The sequence below is a fragment of the Thermobia domestica genome, chromosome 16, assembly GCF_964235325.1.
Source record: "Thermobia domestica chromosome 16, izTheDome1.hap1.1, whole genome shotgun sequence".
NCBI lineage: Eukaryota > Metazoa > Arthropoda > Insecta > Zygentoma > Lepismatidae > Thermobia > Thermobia domestica.
Genome location: NC_137469.1, coordinates 159714154 through 159734455, shown reverse-complemented (window position 1 = coordinate 159734455; position 20302 = coordinate 159714154). Strand labels below are relative to the sequence as shown.

General features: G+C 36.1%; 1 protein-coding gene across 2 annotated transcripts in view; it reads right to left on the bottom strand.

Annotated features, from left to right (window-relative positions):
* cdm (importin-13-like protein cdm) overlaps positions 1-19315 on the bottom strand; it is a 78895-nt gene extending 59580 nt beyond the window's left edge. The window contains exons 1-4 of one of the 2 annotated variants that reach the window (XM_081743237.1): positions 19169-19315; positions 11440-11603; positions 7729-7896; positions 1010-1162 (exon numbers count right to left, since the gene is read on the bottom strand). In XM_081743237.1, coding sequence (XP_081599363.1) covers positions 1010-1162; positions 7729-7896; positions 11440-11592 — 474 coding nt within the window. In that variant the 5' untranslated portion in view covers positions 11593-11603; positions 19169-19315. Of the gene's footprint in view, positions 1-1009; positions 1163-7728; positions 7897-11439; positions 11604-19158 lie in introns of both variants that reach the window. The other variant, XM_081743236.1, reaches the window with a different exon arrangement.
* Positions 19316-20302: the final 987 nt, after the last annotated feature.

Below are 20302 nucleotides of genomic sequence, written 5' to 3'. Positions count from 1 at the left end.
CATTCATTCTACAGCCCTGTGTACATTTACATTCCTTCAATTAATTCTGTGCCATATTTATCATTCTCTGCTGCACTTCTGCAGGACAGTAAACACCAGTAATGCACGTTTCTTAGTATCCGTGAAAGTAAACCCTTATTTGGTTCATTGATTTGAAGTTTAATGTCTCTTTCCAGTTATAACCTTTTTCTTTGTCACTACCAAGGATATGGGAGACATGGGTCTGCAACTGAATGTGGAATTTATACCACATGAGTTTCCATCGGGAACTGAAACCACGTCTCCCATGCCGAAAAGTGTGTATACTAACCATACAGGCATGAAAACAAGATTTCTTTTATCTCTAGCCTGGATACGGTGTTCTCTCAAGTTACCCAGTTTGTTGGAAGAAAGAAAGAAAGAGAGAGAGAAAAAAAAAATCAAGTCCTGGGAACTCTTAGAGAAGGAATGCAATCTGAAGAGTAGCAGTATCAAAATATGTATTGTCAATAACAACAAAGGGTAGAAATAAATGGAAAGGTAAGTCTTATATAAAGAAAAAAAATACATTTATAGCTCTTATATTTATCGAAACTACAATTTTTACGAAATGGTGGGAGACTTTAATAATGTCTCACTTAACCAGGGCATAAAACAGCTTCAAGGAATATCAATGCAACTTGGCTGCAAACTTTTGTCTGACATTGTTTTGGCACGGTAAACTTCAGACGTAAACGATGTAATTAGATATCAGTATAGGTTCAGGCGAAATAATTAAAGTTGGAAGGGATGCTTTACATCAAAACAGATATTAGAGAGAAAGAGGGAAAATGGAAATATTCACTTATTATGATGATACCACTACACACAATAAGACCCAAAAGTCGGTATTCCTCATTGTTCATTAAATTAATTGAAAATTGGTGGTACTTCGATGTTTTGTGCTTGATTTCTTTTATCAAATTGTTGAATATATATTTTTTTAAAAATTACATCGATAGTAAATAATGATAATATACAAATATCTTACCTCCTCAGGCAACACTGTTAATATTTCTAAAAGTAAGCACATTAATCGTTCCGATGGTACGTTGGGAAAGTTTCTTGGTTGAAAGATGTTAACGAGATCAACAACCGGATTAGCCCAGTGTTCAGGCGCTGTGTGAAGAATATAAGCTGACAACTGTAAAAGAGAGAAAAAAATCATTCATAAACTTCATACTTTACTAAACTATACATTTAGATAAAGAATGGCTTCTTTCAAAACACATACTTTCCTTTTAGTGCAACTCACATACCGAATACAGAACATTGATGAAAACATGCTTTTCCCTACCTAGTTATAACTATAAGGTACGAACCTACTTACAAAGGAAGAGTAACGAAAGATGGCATGAAATTCCTACATTAAAATGAAAAAATACAACTTTACTATATTGTTTTATTATTTACACATAGAAAAATATTGTTTCCATTAACGATGAATTAAGAAGAAGATACCCCTTGACTTCAAGGGATTTTTAAAGAAATCGCTGGCTTTCAATGAAATACTTATATCTCACGTATTAATTAAAATACAGACACGAATCACACTTGATTTCAATCACAGGAGAGTAGGCTTTCGAAAGGAATGAAGCACGTGTCGGTACTATGTATTCAAGGGAAGTTACAAAGGAAAAATCTGTAAACTGTTTTCTCCGATTTCCTAATTTATTCGACTATTACCTGGCAATTTAAAAAGCTATATCAAACCAGAAGCTCTATCAAATAAAGAAAAGTTGTTATACAGCAATAAACTCTTGTTTTGTCATGCTGATCGGTCTAATAGTTTTTGAGGTAAAAGAAGTTTTTAAATTTTGGCTGACTAAGTATTTTTCTTCATGCAAATTGCAAAGTAACTTTCATACATCTCTGCTTGAAATATGTTCAAATCGCAATCAAGTGGGGATTCGATCATCAGGTACATCACAATACTAGTAGAAAGTAACTGGAAGAATTTGTGAAATATTCCTTCCGCGAGTTATTGCTGAACAGCACTAAAACAACTAGCTGGTCAGCAATTTCTTCTTACAGAGTAGCCCACTGTAAATTAGCATGAATACCATTACATTTTCTATGCCTTCCACTAAAAATGACACCAAAATTGTGAGTCGCGTGGGACGTAAAAGTCAAAAAATTTGTCCGGCCATCAATAAACTGCCCTAAATACAGAAGCCATTTTTACCCAGACTTCCCCAATCCTGGTTTTAAGACCTATAGAGAACCATTTTCAAAAAACTATGAGGTATAGTTTCACACTGTCCTATTTATAACCTAAGAAACGCAATCAAAGTAAAGTTAAATTTTTCTTATAGTAAGATTGTTCTTAACCAAGAGAAAAACTTCGCCTTAGAATATTATTAAAAAAACTTACGAACAGTTAATCTCCGCAGCTTTCTTCTGCATAAGTTTTACGTCAGAGTTAAGAAAATACGTATATATATATATATATATATATATATATATATATATATCAAGGTTTAATGAAACTATTTGAAAGATATACTGTTTCAGTCTTTAAATAATTGATTTTAAATTTTTTTTTGAGGTACAACATTTTGACTATTGGCTTTGGTCGTTAAAAAAGTTCTCTATCAATGTCAATCAATTTCTATTAATGTTCTCTATCGTGTCTCTATCAATGACAAAATTTTTCTTTCGTCCTTCCTAGCGGGCATGTGACAATATATGCAGGGTCGACCATTTATCTTAAGACACTCTTGCAACTTTTAAGCTAATAGACGAAAAACAAAATAGAAGGGGTATTGAGATACTTTGTAATGTCACTACGTTTACAGTGTTGCAAATCTAATTGAAAGTTTTTTTTAAATAGTACTATGTCAGCTTACCACATGTTCTAAATCTACATGTTAAACGAAATCTTACAATGTCATATTTGTTATTCAGTGCTGCAAACTAAGGACGCTGCAGTATCACAAATATCCAAATTTTGCTCTCCTCTATAGCAGTAATAACGCAAGTGATCCGGACGGGCCAATGCACATGACTAATATTATGGCCACGATATCATGAATTTCGAATGAATAGGAACAAAATACAAGGAATTGAAATTTTAACTTTTTCCCATAGCCTTTACTTCGAAACATTCTTAGATAAATACCTCATTCAACTCCATGAACGGTTTTAAGAACACAAGGCCGTTTACAGCAATTGGATACCTGATACCGTTCTATCGATACGGTAAAGTTTACAACACTGCTTAAAATTATGTAATTCCGAGAACTCGTAATTACACCTACCAAAAGGTATTGTTGTCATCTTGTAGAACCAAAATAAATCATTTTTTAAAGAAGAATTCATGCTAATACGCCATTTTAAGCAATATATCAAATATAACCATTCTTTTCATATTTTCGGAATGATTTGAGATATCGAATTGCTGTAAAAGGCATATGATCTTCATGTCTATTGAAAATTATCTATGATTTCTTTTATTTGATTTGATTTTAGTTTAGTGTCCCTTTCAGCAGCGAGGCTATATAGGACGTGGATCTACGGCTTAACCACATGAGCTTCCGCCGAGAATCGAACCCTGGTCTCCAACACCAAAGGCGCGTACGCTAAGCGCTTAGCCACGAAGGTCTACGGAATTGGATGTAGTACTTATTTAAACACATTTTTTTTTAAAATAAAGTTCTTTGAAAAAGTCAAGTCGTTGTAACTTGGTTTATACTTGATCAAATACGTTAAATGGTGGCCATAATATTATAAATAATTCGCATGTGCATTATCTCTTCCGTGTCACTTGCACTACTATTATTTCAGAACCCTTCAAAATTTGACTCTTTTGTGATGTGTCTAATACTGTAGCATCCTTAGTTTGCAACACTGATAGTGTAACATCTTGACGTAGTGCCATTTGAAAAAATACAACTTTATATTGGGTTGGCAGCACTGTTAATCTGGCTGTATTGCACAGTATGTCAAACCACTTACCCATCTACATATTCACGTACGAAATTTCAGCGTTTTGTATCTATTAGTTTAAATGTTACAAGGGCATATCAAAATAAATGATTCATCATAATATACATATAGGGTGTTAATGAACTGTACAGAAAACTGTAATTAGTGATGCCCCACATCAATAAAGAAAAAAAAGTTTATATGGACCTGTGGAGAAATGTATAGTTTCAGAGCAAGGGTCAAAAGCGTAGAAAAGCTTCATTTCAAACACACATTATTTCGAATTCGGGCAAACATGAAGTGGCGGTCTAAATCAGCGTAAAGGAAGTCACATATAAGCCATCCAAAATCTATAGTTCAGCAATCTCTAACGGGTGCACGAAAGATTTCCTACAGGCCAAGCATGATTCCCAGATATGCTCCGAAGAGAGTTCTCAGATATGCTCTCAGTTCAAGGTAGGTCCAAAGTAGGAAAATGGTACGCCTTGACAACAGTGAACATGGGATATTTCGACGAAAACTCGGAAGTACTGAGAACTGCCAGTACCATGGTCACTCCCTCGTGTTCGGAATAACGTGTGCTGCGCTGTATTTTGTTAAGGTATATTTTAATTTTTTTAATCGTATAACATTTTATCCCGAACGCAAGGATCCCCCCCCCCCCTCTTCCCTGGAGGTCCTCAACACTTCCGACTTCAGTAAAAGCTTACTTTTTGCTGCTTTCGATTCGCCTTGAAGTCAAAAAAATATCCGAGAATTCTGCTGGGAGCCTGTCTAGGAAATTATGCCCTCTAGGAAAATCCTTACGCAATCATTCCATATTGCTGAAATATCCCTTTTTAGATGGCACATACGAGGGCTATCCAGAAAGTAGATTACGTTTTGGAATAAAAAATCAACAAAGTATAGGAAACAAATTTTATTATATACAGATGAAAGCCACACACAAATACTACTTTTCGACATAGTCACCATTCAAATTAAGGCATTTATCGTAGCGATGTACGAGCTTGGAAATTCCTTCGTCGAAAAATTCGGCCGCCTGCGACTTCAACCACTTCGTTACCTCTTCTTGCAGCTGTTCGTCGTCATCAAAACGCTGCATAGCCAGCCACTTCTTCATTGCTGGGAATAGGTGGAAGTCGCTCGGTGCCAGGTCGGGACTGTACGGCGGATGAGGAAACAACTCCCACTGAAAAGATTCAAGAACTTCACGCGTGACATTTGCCGTGTGGGGCCGGGCGTTGTCGTGAATCAACAAGATCTTAGAGCTCAACATTCCTCTGCGCTTGTTTTGAATTGCTCTTCTGAGGTTTTGCAGAGTTTGGCAATACCTTTGAGCGTTTATTGTAGTGCCTCTTTCCAGGAAGTCCACCAAAATCACACCTTTTCTGTCCCAAAAAACAGTCGCCATCATCTTCCTTGCCGACATTGTTTGCATGCATTTCTTGGGTTTTTGGGGAGAACCTGTGTGCCCCCACTGCATTGATTGCAATTTCGTTTCACAGTTCACGTGTTTCACCCATGTTTCGTCACCAGTAACGATGCGATCGAGTAAAGAGTCACCATCCTTATTGTAGGCGTCCAAAAAGTGCAACGCTGCAGCCATTCGCTGATTTTTGTGGTCCTCTGTCAAGATTTTTGGAATCCATCTTGCACAAAACTTGTGGTAACCAAGCTTTTCGCTGATGATTTCGTGCAACAAACTTCGCGAAATTTGTGGAAAACTCAAAGAAAGTTCCGTTATTGTGAACTTTCGATTTTCACGGACTTTAACATCGACTTTTTCGACAAGTTCGGCTGTCACTTTGCTGGGTCTCCCACTTCGATCTTCGTCGTGAACATTGGTTCGGCCATTTTTAAATCTTATGACCCACTGTCGCACTCCACCTTCAGTGATAATGTTGTCCCCATACACTTCACACAGCTGCCGATAGATTTCTATCGGTTTACAGTTTTTTGCTGTCAGAAACCTTATTACTGCACGCACCTCGCAGCTCGCGGGATTTTCAATTAACGCAGACATTTCAAACCGTCACAGTATCTTAACGGAGCACAGCACGAACCTCTCACTAGCACGGCTAGATGCCGACTGAGCTGCGCAACGCTCTGACCCCAAGATGGCCGCGCTAGCCCCGCCCCTAGCGGACACAGACGAAAACGTAATCTACTTTCTGGATAGCCCTCGTATGTCATTTCCTTTACGATAATATGTCATTCCATCATTTCTCGAATTCGAAATAACGCGTGTTGAAATGTAGTTTCTCCGCAATTTTGGATGGCCCTAGCTTTGAAACTTATACTTTCCTCAAAGGTTCATATAAACTTTATTTTATATTTTTATGCGATGAATCATCTCTTATAGTTTGTCGATATAGTTCATCCCAAAAGTCAAGACCCAGGTTATTTATTTATTAAGAAAAGTGCAACAGATAGCATTATATTCAATGTACATAAACAATGGATGTGAAAGGACATCTATCGGGGTGGTTATTAACCACGGCCGCCATTTTGGTATCCACCATATTGGATTTACCTCAAAATTCCTTAAATGGAAATGTACAGGTGTGACACATGGAAGGAGGCTAGAATTTTCTCAGAAACACAATGGCGAAGTCGGTTTCTTGAAATTCGTAGAAATAAAGCTTTTATTGCCACTTACATTTTGCAAAATCAACAAAAATGGAATTTGGTACAACATGCTTGTGTGACAATAATGATGACATATGTTTTAAAAAATTAGAAAACATAGGAAACATGTTGCTGAATTACATACTGCATTTCAAGTTGTTCCTTTCGACATGGATACATGTTAGTATCCTATGAAAAACATTGGCATGAATACGTGCTGAAACCTCTGGGGTGACAGACGCATAATTGAGAAAGGGAGCTTACATCACTAATTTCAGCACATGAAACCCACCCCATTATGGACGTTGTGGTACTGGGTGGTTCAATCAACAATTTCCAGGGATTTGAATTGGGCGGCATGGTATGGTGTAGTGCCCACCATGGTTACCTAATCTGGTACCCTTGCATTTTTTACAGACAAACTTGAAGTTTGCTGTGTATTTCATTAAAAATATAGCGATCCTCTTGATATAATTCATCTTGAGAATCGGATTATCGAGAGCTGTGTATTACTAAGGCTGTCACTCGAGGATCTGTTACGTGTTCATACAAACGTTTTCCGTCTGATGAACGACGTGGAATAAAACTAATGCATCGCCACTGGTTACTGACACAATATCTTTCCTTGTCAAGCGCGTCTTGTGTTTGGTCAGGACACTGATGCATAATTATATGGGAGTTTCGAAGTAGCACTTACGTAAAACCTGAAATAGGAACAGATATAACTCCCTGTAAGTTTATTGCAATAGTTGTTTCTCTCATTCCTAAAAACTTTTTAGCATCTATTCGTCTGAATAAAGAGAGCATCAAATTATCGATTTTGGAGCCCAAGTCTGCTGATACAACAGTATGTAAACTATTTTGCATATCTTCCTTTACAATATCAAAACCACATGAGTGAATTTTTGCGGTAAATTTCCACATGGGTGTACCATCCAGAAGTGTCCCTTACTGTACATTATAATTGTTTAGTTTTCGTAATTTGAAGCACCTAAACACTATGCTCGTAATGAAATTAAAAAATGGAAAAGTGTAAATGGCTTACAGTTTCTTATAATACACAATACCCTTCAATTGCTTACAGAAATTTTCATAGCAGAAAATAATTTATAACCGATTCAAAGGTCATGCTATCTATTCGACAATACTTACTGCTATACAAAGTCTATTAAGAACGATCTTGGGTCCCATTGAGTACGCTACAATTGACTCCAAAAGCTTTTTCTTAAGTAAAGTATAATGGTCAGCTGGTACTTCATGCCAAAATTTTACAACCTTCACATGTAAAGTGCTTGCTGCATAAAACTGGACTTCGGCTGGCTGAAAGTAAAAAGAAAATTATTTTTCAGTAAATGAACCGCTTTGTATATATTTCTTCATATATTTAATCCTTACAATACGTATATCAAGTGGCTAGGTTCAAAATAATCTAAGTATGACGGGTATTGATCCTTAAGGGTGTTACGGTATACTGTTCTGACAATTAGCATCATTGAAATAAGCATACAAGTATTTTATGTTGAACACGCCAATTCTATTTTACGTGCGACAATACACACAATATTAACACAGAATGCATAGTTGCAAAATTGAGATGAGAAAACTAGTTTGAGCCATGAAAAATCCACTACGGGAATGTTAGCTTATTCCAATTATTATGTGAAGCATTTAAAGCAATTTCTGTAGTCTATGGGTTACACACGAAGAGAAAAAGGAAGTATCTGAAGCGAAAAGAAAAGTGAAATATTTCAAATTGCAACTAATGTGTGTAAATAACTGTGTCTACGATTGTTTTATTTATGTGCAACTGTATCATCAAGTGTTGACGTGCCGGAAGTATTTCATTATTAAGTGATTTTAGAATTTAATGTTCTCTTTGCGAAATAATTAAGTTAAATAACATGAAAAATATTTATGAATCCGAAGCTCTTCATTTATTGTCTGGCAGACGATGGCAACAGGATTAGTTGGCGAAATCATATCAGGAAATTAAATACCACCTTCGGACTCCCTGAACACACATACAGGTTAGTGGTTGTCATTCATAGCAGTCTAGTTTATCAGTATTTTGTAAGAGAAGAACATTTCCTATCCTCCTTTCTCCATACGATTTTTTTTTTTTTTTTAATACTGCTGGGGTGAAAGCTCAGAAGTGGTTGTAACAATTTTTTTTTACAATGAATTATTACGTGGGGCGTGGTTGAGCAACTAATCATCATCACTGCCTGTAACACCACGACCCAGTTGATCGACAGGATTCAGACGGAGTTTGAAGCTTTGCCTTGAGAGAACGTGTATGCTGCTTGTGCAAATTTCGGAGCCGCCTCAAAGTAGTTGTGGATGCTGAAAGTGGCTGTTTATTATTATTATTATTACTGTTTGCTGCCGAAAAAACATTTAATTATTATTATTTGTTAACTTGTAAGGTGTCATTTGAAAGATCCTTTTATGTTTTGTTAGTTCTTTCTATTCTCACGTCCTTTATTTTCCTATCATCTTTTCTCTTCTTCTATGCTTAATTTCTTCTTTTCTATGGATATTGCACTTTTTTTTATCTTGGTCTTAATTTTCTTTTATTTGTCAAAGCTTTTTTTTTTTTTTTTTTTTTTTTGTATGCTTATTTGATTTTCGTCATTATTATTACTAGCCTTATGAACCAGTGCATTTTACTTAGAAACCTACACTTAGAAATATTAGAATGTGTTAAACTTAGAAATATTTATTTTCAATATTAATAGCAGCTACATAGTGTCTTTCTGAACTTTCTTTTCTTTCAATATTTTGTACTCTTAAACTGTTTCAACTACACGGTAAATAATCTATTTTTGTATTTTATACTGTATACTTATTCTATATGGCATACCTTCTCTATATGCATGTTAATTGTGCTTATTTTTTTACTATTGTAATTTTTGTATTTCCCAGTTTGTAACAGATACTGCATTTTTAATGCTATTTTTTCTGAATTAATATTTTATCCATTTCACCTATTTTTGTATGATCAGTTGTATGTCGTTAATTCTATTTGCAAGCGCCCTATGCTTGTAAAACACTTTTTTTTTCCCCTTTCGGGTACTTGTGGCTGTAATGCTGTTTGCTTCCAATAAACATATTTCAAACATTATTATTATTATTTCTCTTTTCAATGTTTCCAATACATTTTTCTTCGAATAAAGTGGCATAAACTTAGCGCACAAAACGAGTACGAAGATCCTAGTATACGTGGTTACAGAAACTGTACAGAATTTGAGAACATATTCGGAGTTCACTTATGAAAATCGCAAAAATACATACATTTCTCACTATTCTCATTTCTTTACATTTTTCCCTCTGTACATCAAAACAAGAACGGATTTCGCTTTTTCATTATTATTCTAAAATCTAAAATCACTCAAAAATGGCTGCTAGTGTCTCCGTTACACAAAATTTCCTAAAACGTGTAGGACGGTGTTATTTCGGATTTTCTATCCTTTTTTCCTCTACAACTCCAAACAAAAACTAATCTTGTTTTTTCATTACAATTTTCGTGTTCTGCTCTCTAAAATTATTCCAAAATGGTTTCTCATGTCTCTGTTAGAAAGCCTGCATTGAACAACATTATTTGCTATATTTTTTACAGAAGGGTATTTTGTTTTGATATTTATTCTCATCTACATTACTGGTATTATTTTACCTTGTACGTGCAATACTCAGACACTACTACAGTAATCTATATCTGAGCACTACTCAGTCTTCGACTCAACTCTTCGCACTTGCATCTTTTAAACTCCCCCATTTCAACTCTCCTTTCTTCGGGGAGATATTTTCTATTCTGACTGCCAACAGTGAGCCTGGGCTCCAACTGCTGCAACCTTCTTCCGTCCATGTTTCCTCTTCGAACGAGAGACAATGGCGAATACTATTACTCCTATTATTATTATTGTTGTTGTAGTTCTTACTATTATTATTACTGAACTCTCTCGTGGCTGTATAGTTAGCATACGTGTTTTCCGTGTAGAAAACCTGGGTTCGATTCCAGGCGGAACCTCATGTGTTTCGAATGCCGTGTAAGCTGTAGACCCAAAGCCACTATCATTATTATACTACTTTTAAACTTGCTTTTTATTTAGATATGTTACTAATTTTTATCACATTTTCATCTTTTATTATTACTGATTTACTTTCTCTCACTGTCTCTACCTACACTACTTTCTCTCACTGTCTCTATCTACACTATTTCAATTGTTACTACTTCTTTATCCTAGTTCTTTCTCATTGTTTTCACTCCATTTACATCACATTTCATATACCCACAAATTTCTTCACAGTAGTGATTTTCTCCTCTCCCTCTATTTTGTCTCGTCCACTTATTCAGACTTTGCCCTGGTTACATACCCACTCTCGACATATATCTGTGCACTACTTCAAGCTGCTTGTCTTGTCCGAACATCCTTTACCTTTGTGCCCTATCTCCTTTGATTATGAGAGGCCAATCATGTTTAGAAAGCGTGTAATTAGTTACTTGAAGTGTCCTTATTGATAATTGCCATATAAGTACTTCTTCAATTTTATTTATTTCCATGTATACATGAGCAAATTATTCTTCTAGAAATCATTCTAAGTAATTACTCATATTTCAAAATAACTTAAAAATCCTTCAGTTATTTAACTAACAGTCAATAGTTCAATTAATAAAGCACACATCCCATACTTCGTGAAGCGCGGACAGAGTAAATGGCAAAACTTGGTCGATTCAATTATTATTATTACCTGATATGTCAAATGTATTCCTAATTGCTTTCTTTAAGAAAATATTCAGTACCAAAATTTCGGTAAGTTACATTACGTATCAACATAAATATATTCAAGATCTTAATACAATACCTTCTGTACATCTAACAAGTTCCATATAAATGACCATGCGTGTGGAGAAACCTGGGCAGCCGTGAGCCATTGATGAGCTTGAGCTTGCGTTGCTGCATCTGAATGATAGAACTGCAACACCGCTTGCTCCAAATTCTCTAGACTGAATTCCATTTTGTGATAGACTGGAAAGAAATAAAGTCCTTTGATATAGATCGTGATCTTTCGACTACACCTAGATTATAAATGAACAATAAACAACATTCTAAACATACATGCATAGATAAATGATTACCAAAATAATGGGGACACCTTAAGAAAATTATACTTACTTCACAACCTACACCACCTCGCGGGGGAAAACGAGCAACGTCTTAGGCGGCTAATGTAGGTGGGGACCAACTGACTCCCGGGATAAGGAGTTAGCCTCTACCAAGTGAAATGGGCTTTTCGGAGGGCGAATGAGCGGGTGAAGGTCAGGGCACCGTCTTGCCCTTACGAGGGGAAACTGTCGTAAAAGGCGGATGAACCGAAAGGTGGTCAACGGCATGGAGATGAGCAAAAGAAATGGGAATACTACCACATTATCTTTTTTCCAGGAGGGACGAAGGAGAATAAATATAATGATGGTCCTTCCTGAGGTAAAATATTCCCCCGTTCGGATCGCCGGGTGGGGCTACTCCGAGAAGAATCATCAGAAAAGAAAATAACAATAACTTTCATTTCAGCATAGGAAACTGGAACGTACGGACTATGCGATGTACGGGTACTTGAAAATTTAAGAGTGGAAATGGATAAATGTAAAGTGAATATAATGGGCTTAAGTGAAACGAGATGGCCACGATAAGCTGAGACAGTATCGGGGAATTACAGACTATTCTATTCGGGTGCCGTTAAGGCCAAGAATGATGTTACCATAGCAATGAAGAACGAATCAGCAAGAAGTGTAACCAAATTAGAACGCTGAAGTGATCGCTTGATGCTTGTAAAACCAGTGGATAGTCTGATAAATACAAGTGTATATGCCAACAACTAACCATGATGACAATGAAGCAGAGGTATTGTATGACGAGGTTAGCGATATATTTCACCAGGAGGGAAGAGGTAAGGTCAACGTCATAGTAATGGGAGACTTCAACAGTCTAGTAGGAGAAGGAGCCGCATATAAGACGGTGGGACCATTAAGACTAGGTAGAAGAAACGAATAGGGTCAAATGCTTATCGACTTCTGTAGGCAACATGATATGGTGGTGACGAACGCGGGGTTTAAGAAAAGAAAAACCAAGCTATACACATGGAAAAGTCCAGGAGATAAGCGCTACAAAATCGATTAAATTCTTGTGAAGGAACGTTTCAGAAACAGGGTACAAGATGTGAAGACACTACCGGGAGCGGATATCGATTCGGATCACAACCTACTAGTGGCGGAAGTGCAAACCTGGTTAAAGACAATCAAGAAAAATGGGAGGAGAAATCGAAAATGGAACTCAGAGCGACTAAGAACTTTGGATAGTGATGTGAAAGAAGAGATTGAAGAAAAATTCTGTGTAATTGGCGATATGGTAGACAATGTAGAAAATAGTTGGGAAAAATTAGGTAGATACTACGAGTACTTGACACACTTCACCTAATTGGTAAGATGGAAAGAGCACCGAGAAAACTATGGATAACTGAAGCGATGCTTCAGAAGATGGGCGAACGGAGAAGGGCGAAAACTACAGACATCAAAATAATACAGAAGTCTGAATAATGAATTGAGAAGAGAGACGGACAAAGCCAAAGAAAAGTACATGAAACAGATAGTAAAGAAATAATGGAACTTCAACGGCGTGGCAGATACGATCTGATGTATCACAAAGCACAAGAATTAGGAGAGAAAGCTAACAAATGCATACGCACGTTTAGAATCGAAGATCAACAAGGTCATATAGTCAATAAATATCAAAGAATGCTTGAAGCTTGGGAGGAATACATACAAGATCTGTATGATCAGAAGAACCGTCTGAAAGATATTGGGATCGAAGCAGAGGAAGAGATGGATGATGAAGAAAAAGGAGCCAGTATACTGAAGAATGAAGTAATACAAGCCATCAAGGACATGCGAAGAAGGCAGGCCACTGGAGATGATGACATACCAGCAGATTTGCTCAAGGGATTAGGAGACAATGCAATGACGGTACTGACTTCACTTATTAACAAGATCTACCTGAGTAGAGAATGGCCAAAGGATTTGCTTGATGTTACAATGATTGCACTACCTAAGAAAAGGAAGCAAAGAAGTGCAGCGATCACAGAACCATCAGCTTTATTTCCCACACTGGAAAGATAATTGTGCGCATACTGAACAGGCAGCTGGAAAGTAAGATAGAAGAGACGATGGACAAACATCAATTTGGATTTCGGAATGGAAAAGGCACCAGGGATGCCACCGGGTTGATGAGAATTATCTCTGAACGAGTTCTTGACGTAAAGGAAGAATTGTGTTTGTGCTTATAGACTGGCAAAAAGCTTTCGACAGAGTGAATTGGAGAGTCCGGCGACTCATTCGCAAAGTGTACATAGGACAGCAAGTCAACCTGTGTTGAATGAAGGAGAGACCTATTGTGTGGAGATTCGGAGAGGAGTGAGACAAGGATGTAGTAAGTCGCCGTAATTATTCAACATTTACAGTGAATGGTTAATGAAGGAAGCATTAATGGAAATAGGAGATTTCAAGATTTTAGGACAGATCATTAACAAGAGCAGGTATGCAAATAATACGGTTACTATAGCGAGAACCGAAGAAATACTAACAGGAGATGACTGACAAAATAGTTGACACTGGGAAACTATATGGAATGAATATCAACATTAAAAAATCGAAAGTCATGAGAATATACCGTGGAAATGCGCTCACACGCGTCAGAGTAGAACAAAGAATACTTGAAGAGGTTGATCATTTCAAGTATCTAGGAAGTATTTTGAAGAGAGACCCGTACTGCACTAAAGAGATCAGCTCAAGAATTGCGACAGCAAAAGAAGCATTCAACAGGAAGATACCACTCTCAACTAGTAGGCTAAGGAAGAAATTGGTCAAGTGCTACATGGAGTATTGGACTTTATGGTTCAAAGACTTGGACATTACGGAAATTAGAGAAGAAATACTTAGAGAGCTTCGAAATGTGATGTTAGAGGAAGATGGAGAAGATAAAATGGGCAGAAAGGGTAACAAACGAAAATATTTTAAAACTGGTAGGAGAGAAAAGGATGCTTCTAGCCACCATCCTTCGTAGAAAGACCAATTGGTAGAAGTATTATTTCTCAAAAAAAGTCAGTACATCAAGTTCTAATCGGTTATTTGAATTTGGTAAACGTGTTCACTTGGTTTTATGTTTCTCAAATACCAATAATAACTTTTTAGAACATTATACTTGGTGCTCTCTGAATAAATGTAACTACATACTTAGTTTGTAAAAATAGAGCAAATTACATGGACCATGTTATACTGAATGTCAATTTTATTCATAATGGATGATACACTTAATTTATTTCTCTTCCCAGTCCACTGCGTATTTACCGATGAAAACACCTTTTACACTTCATTATGAAAAAACATTGTGTGTGTGTTCGATATTCCACTTAATATGGAAAAGAGAAGAAGGCTTAGTACAAAAACATTAAAAAGATCCGAAATTTCTACTGAAACCGAAGAGACAATTTAACCCCTCGTGAATTCAGGACAACTTTGGTTTTCTGGATTTTTAAGTGCGGAGTCGGTTAACTTGGGCAAGTTAAGCGATAATTGTGAGGTCGTTTCGGAATGCTGTTACTGAATGTGAAATAAACTAATTGATGAAAATAATTACCTTTATTTTAGTTTAAAATAATAGCAATTTTCTGACTAAACTAAACATAATCTTATGTCACCACAACTTTATTGTAAATAACTGGTTTAAAAAAAAAAAAAAAAAAAAAAAAACATTTTTTTAGACGAATAGGCTACACTGAATTACTGCCTTCAAGGTACCGTTCATGTTAGGCAACTACAGATTTGCAAAATTTACAGAAGAAACATCTAATGTTATACTAACAGAGGAATACATAAAGAATTAAACATACTAATGTTGAAGAACGTAATCCAAAGTGATCCTTTTAATCACGTAATAGTGAAAGCGGAAATCATGATGAAGCTTATGGCATTGTAAGTGTTAAGTTCTGATCCATAACGATAAAGCTTGCAGACACATATAAGACATCTAGTAACATTAGGAATGTGTTTCCACTATTCTAGCTTGCGCTCATACCAACCGTCACTGACACGCCTACTCCCTATGAATGAAGAGCTGCGCGAAATCACAAATTTCATCCTACCCTTACTTGGGTTACATATAAATCATGCTTTTTTAGTGGCCACCTTGCACAAGTTGTTTCGTGTTATAGCCACATCTCCCACAAAATTAATTTTTAAAGTACTCAAGAGTGCATTTCCTAACAACAACAACAACAAAAAAAAAAGAAAGAAAAAAAAGAGAAAAAAGAAAAAAAGAAAAAATTACAAATATCAGGAATTCATGAATAGTTGCCTAAATTGGAATAGCAACAAAACTATCAAACAATGCGCAAGTTATACAAAAATGACGCAAAAGCAAATTCAGATTATCATTATTACTACCACAACTCATTGTGTAAACGCTTATATGAATAACATATCAGTTCAACTGGGCATCAAATTTTATACGCGTTGCCATACTTTAACTATGAAAAGGAATCTAGCTCACAATTTTAAATAAATAAACAGCAGACAGACAATTAAAGAAATAAAGACGCACAGGTGTATATTAAGAAGCAGAGATTTGTAAAATTTAAAGGAATAAATGAGTACGTAATACGTAAGCTTTCTCAGAAGAGCAATGTATAAGTAATCAAAATATATGGGTACCTTACATCTGATATATACTAAAGAACTCTGTCACATGGGTATGCTGTTTTCGCTAAAAAGACGGACGATTAGTGAAAGTAAGTGAGCGTAAAATTCATCTTTTGTGGTCTTTGATCGGGAATTGAACCCAGAATCACGTGCACTGAAGGCACACTAGCTAGCTACTAGACCAGCCTGAGAAGTAATCTTACCTCTAACATGCGTAATAATGTTCCAAAACTTAATCCAATTGTATGCTTGTGATACTGCACAAGAAAGCCATTATGAACTCAAGCGCTATGTAAAGCCAATGTTCTAGTGCAAGATAACTTCATAATTTTTTTCTTATATACACTAGTTGTTTGGAGTTATGTTTAGCACCATGGATCCAGAAGTACGCACAAAACATAAAATTTACAGGATAAATGGATGATTTAAGTACTTACACCTAACATAACGTAACCAAATCTAACCTAATATTAGTAGAAATAAGTGAAATTCTATTATTATTTGGAAAATTATGCAGGACATCTACACTAACATAATGTAACATAAACTAACCAGTTATTGGGGTTAAGTTCCAAAGTTGGTCGTCCGTTTCTAGCAAAATTTTGAAAATTTATTGGGAAGAAATGAATAATTTGCTTGTTTGTGTGCTTGATTATATGGAAGGAGAGCAGAAGTTGCGTTTATTTTCTTATATAAGCGGTTCTAAACATGGAACTATTTGGCAAGCGGAGGGACTACTTGTCGCAAGGTTACTACATGGTAGGATTGTGGGAATGTAATGAGCATTTGTTTTGTAAACATAGCTGCACGTGTACAGAACCGAGCCCTGAATATGAGGTAACATTATTACAGTTTGTGAAGAAAGATGATAATCAGGAAAATCTATTAAAAGTAAGTAAAAGTCATGGATTAAGAAAAATAAATTGTACAAAATGTGGTAAGCAAATAACTGTAAAGAAACGTGGAGAAAGTTACAATTTTCAACGTAACGATAAAAAACATACGGTAACCAACATGGCTGCAAGGTTCTGGAACACAGGTGCCCCTTCCCATTTAGCTGTAAGAAAGACAGAAAACAACGTGCCCTGCGAGGCTCTAACCTGCCTTCACTCACTGTGTGAATTCAACATCGAACTTTGGTAGATAAAGGAAAAGGGTTAACTTTACAACGCCCGCTCCAGCAGTTATACTCACTCAGAAATTACACACTAATAATTTTATGAAAATGGACCAAACCTTACTTAACCTTAAGCTAACCCGCTCCTAACCCCTACCCTAGCTACTTACATTTTACTCTACTCCATTCTACCATACTCTACTATACATTTTAAAAGGGCCCTACTTATCGATGCCTAGCTGGACCGTGTCTTGTAAAGTTTACCCAAAGAAACAATTATTATGCTATTAGCCAAAAACTAGGCAAATGACCAACTTCGGAATAAATGCTGGCAATTGTCTAGTAATGGGGGCCCAAGAGTATCACACAGAAAACAACGTGCCCTGTGGGGCTCTAATCCTCATTCACTCGCTCTGTACTACTATGTGATTGGGGAACAGCAACGACATAGTGAGAAAATATCTGTGAATAAGCAACAGCAAAGAATCAGTGACAACTGTGAATAATACTAACAGTGACAGGATATCACTGCCTTGCAAAAAATGAAAAGTTACCATTAAAATGTTATTAACCTAACCTAAGCGAATGTGAAGAGAATGTCGCAAAAAAGGGGTTAAGTTCCAAAGTTGGGCATCCGTTTCCAGCAAATTTTTAAAATTTACAGGAAAGATATGGATACTTTGATCGTTTGTGTGCTCGATAATATATAAGTGTCTCGAAAAATCTTTTTATTTGTTATATATAAGCAGTTGTAAACATGGGCCTATACGGCGAGCGGAGGGAACTACTTGGCGCAAGGTAACCAAACAGTTGCATTGTGGGAAAGAAACGAGCATATATGTTATCAACATGGCGAATGTACAAGGGCAATGAAGTAACAGTTTTAACATTTGTGAAGCAATACGTTGATAACGAACAAGATCTTCTAAAAGTTCGTGAAGACCACGGATTAATGAACCTAGTTAACAAATTGCAGAAAGTATGCAAAGGTGATACAGCGAAAAAACTTGGCGAAAGCGGACGCCCAACTTCGGAATAAATGCCCAAATAAGTGTTAAAAACCTGGACCTTAAAACTAAACAATAGCAAACTAGCCAACCTAACCTAGTGTGAACAAAAATTACCGAAATTGTATCATTTTTAAGGAACAATTGCTGGACTTCTTCTGCTAAACATATGCCATTGTTTAAAACGTACACAAGAAATATGTAAAATGTTTTCTGCAACATCCTAGTCACGCGTATAACCACCGTAGGTGATGCGCTTGCTCCCAACTCATATACCCCGCGCGGCCCCACAAACTTTTTCTTCATGCACCGACTCGGTTGGAAAGCATTCGTGCATTTTAGTGGATGCTGGCACGGGCAGTTTGTGCTTTTCGCATTTAGTTTCTTTTTTTGGCGTATATCTGGACACTGTATTTATGCGCAAAACGCTAAAACTGTCAATAAGTGAAGCTGCAACGAGTAATGTAAACTACTCTTAAGAAACACAAGTACTAACAGTAAATTTTCTGATGAAACAATGTAATGTTTTATTAATACCTAAAATCGGACACTACATAAGTAAATTCTTAAATAGAAATATTTTATCAACTACATCGAACGAAATTCTAGCCCTCTTTAAATTAATAACTTCACATAATATACAATGCATTCTACCATATCTACAAGTTACATTTCCTGTTATTCTGGGATAATTTATTATTTTATATTACCTAATATTACCCTAGAATATCATCGTAATTATACTCCAATCTGCTTTACGATTTAAACGTCCTTGCAAAAGTTTCCGATATTCTTCTTCCCTAATTCGCACTTGCAACAAAAACATATATTCCACAGAATACTCAAGAGCACAGCACAAAGATTGGCTTCTTCTTCTTCTGCAAAAAGCAATAAATATGACATAAGCCTATCTAAAACACTGTAAAACACTAATGGTAATTTTTACTCATAGTAAAGTGTTTAAAAAGTAATAAGTATAATGGAAGAAAAAATTCAAATTTTTTTGTTTAAAATCTGAAGATTATGTTCTTTAGGATAAGGACGATAGATAAGTGGTGTAACTGATTATTGTTAAATTTGTGCTGGTAAATTTTAGGCACACCACAGTTAGCAAAATTTACACGTAAAATGCAGTACCGGATTCACGTATAAGCTAAACAAGCTATAAGTTAGTGCCCCGCTCTCTTGGAAGCCTCAAAAATTAAAGGAAAAATTGGGCTACATCTTAAAATATAAGAAAAACAAATCATGTTTTGATATCATGAGGGGTAGTGTGCACTTGCAAATTTAATTCAGCTTTCTTTCCGTTCCACCAAAAATGCTTAAAGGAAATAAATGAAATTAATTAATTCATATCTTACTTTAAAGTGATCTACCTACGTATGAGTTTTCCTAAGGACTGTATGGTTTAGTGTGAAATAAGTTCTTTGCGGGTTTATGGTCTTGGCTTGTGAGAAATAAGTATAATATACTATGCATTCGAACCACATATTCCGCTCTAGCAAATAATCAAATTTATTCATGTCGACACAACGACACAGTCACTTATCGCTTTCAATTTTAATTATTGGTGAGCGAGAGCTGAGACAAATTGTTTAGATAAGGTGATCTAAGAACACTGGAGAATATTCGAACATAGTCCGCCTTATACAGAGACGTTTTGACGTATGATTAGCGTCATACTAAATGCCTGACTACTGTAGGAAACGTACGTTAATCGAACCCTTTAATATGGCACTAATCACGCTTCAAAACGACTCTGCATAAGACCCAGTCAGTTTTAGTGAAATACCATCTGCAAAGTGGTTTCAGAGATGTTTCTTTTTGAAACTTGAACCGTCATCCATGACCAAG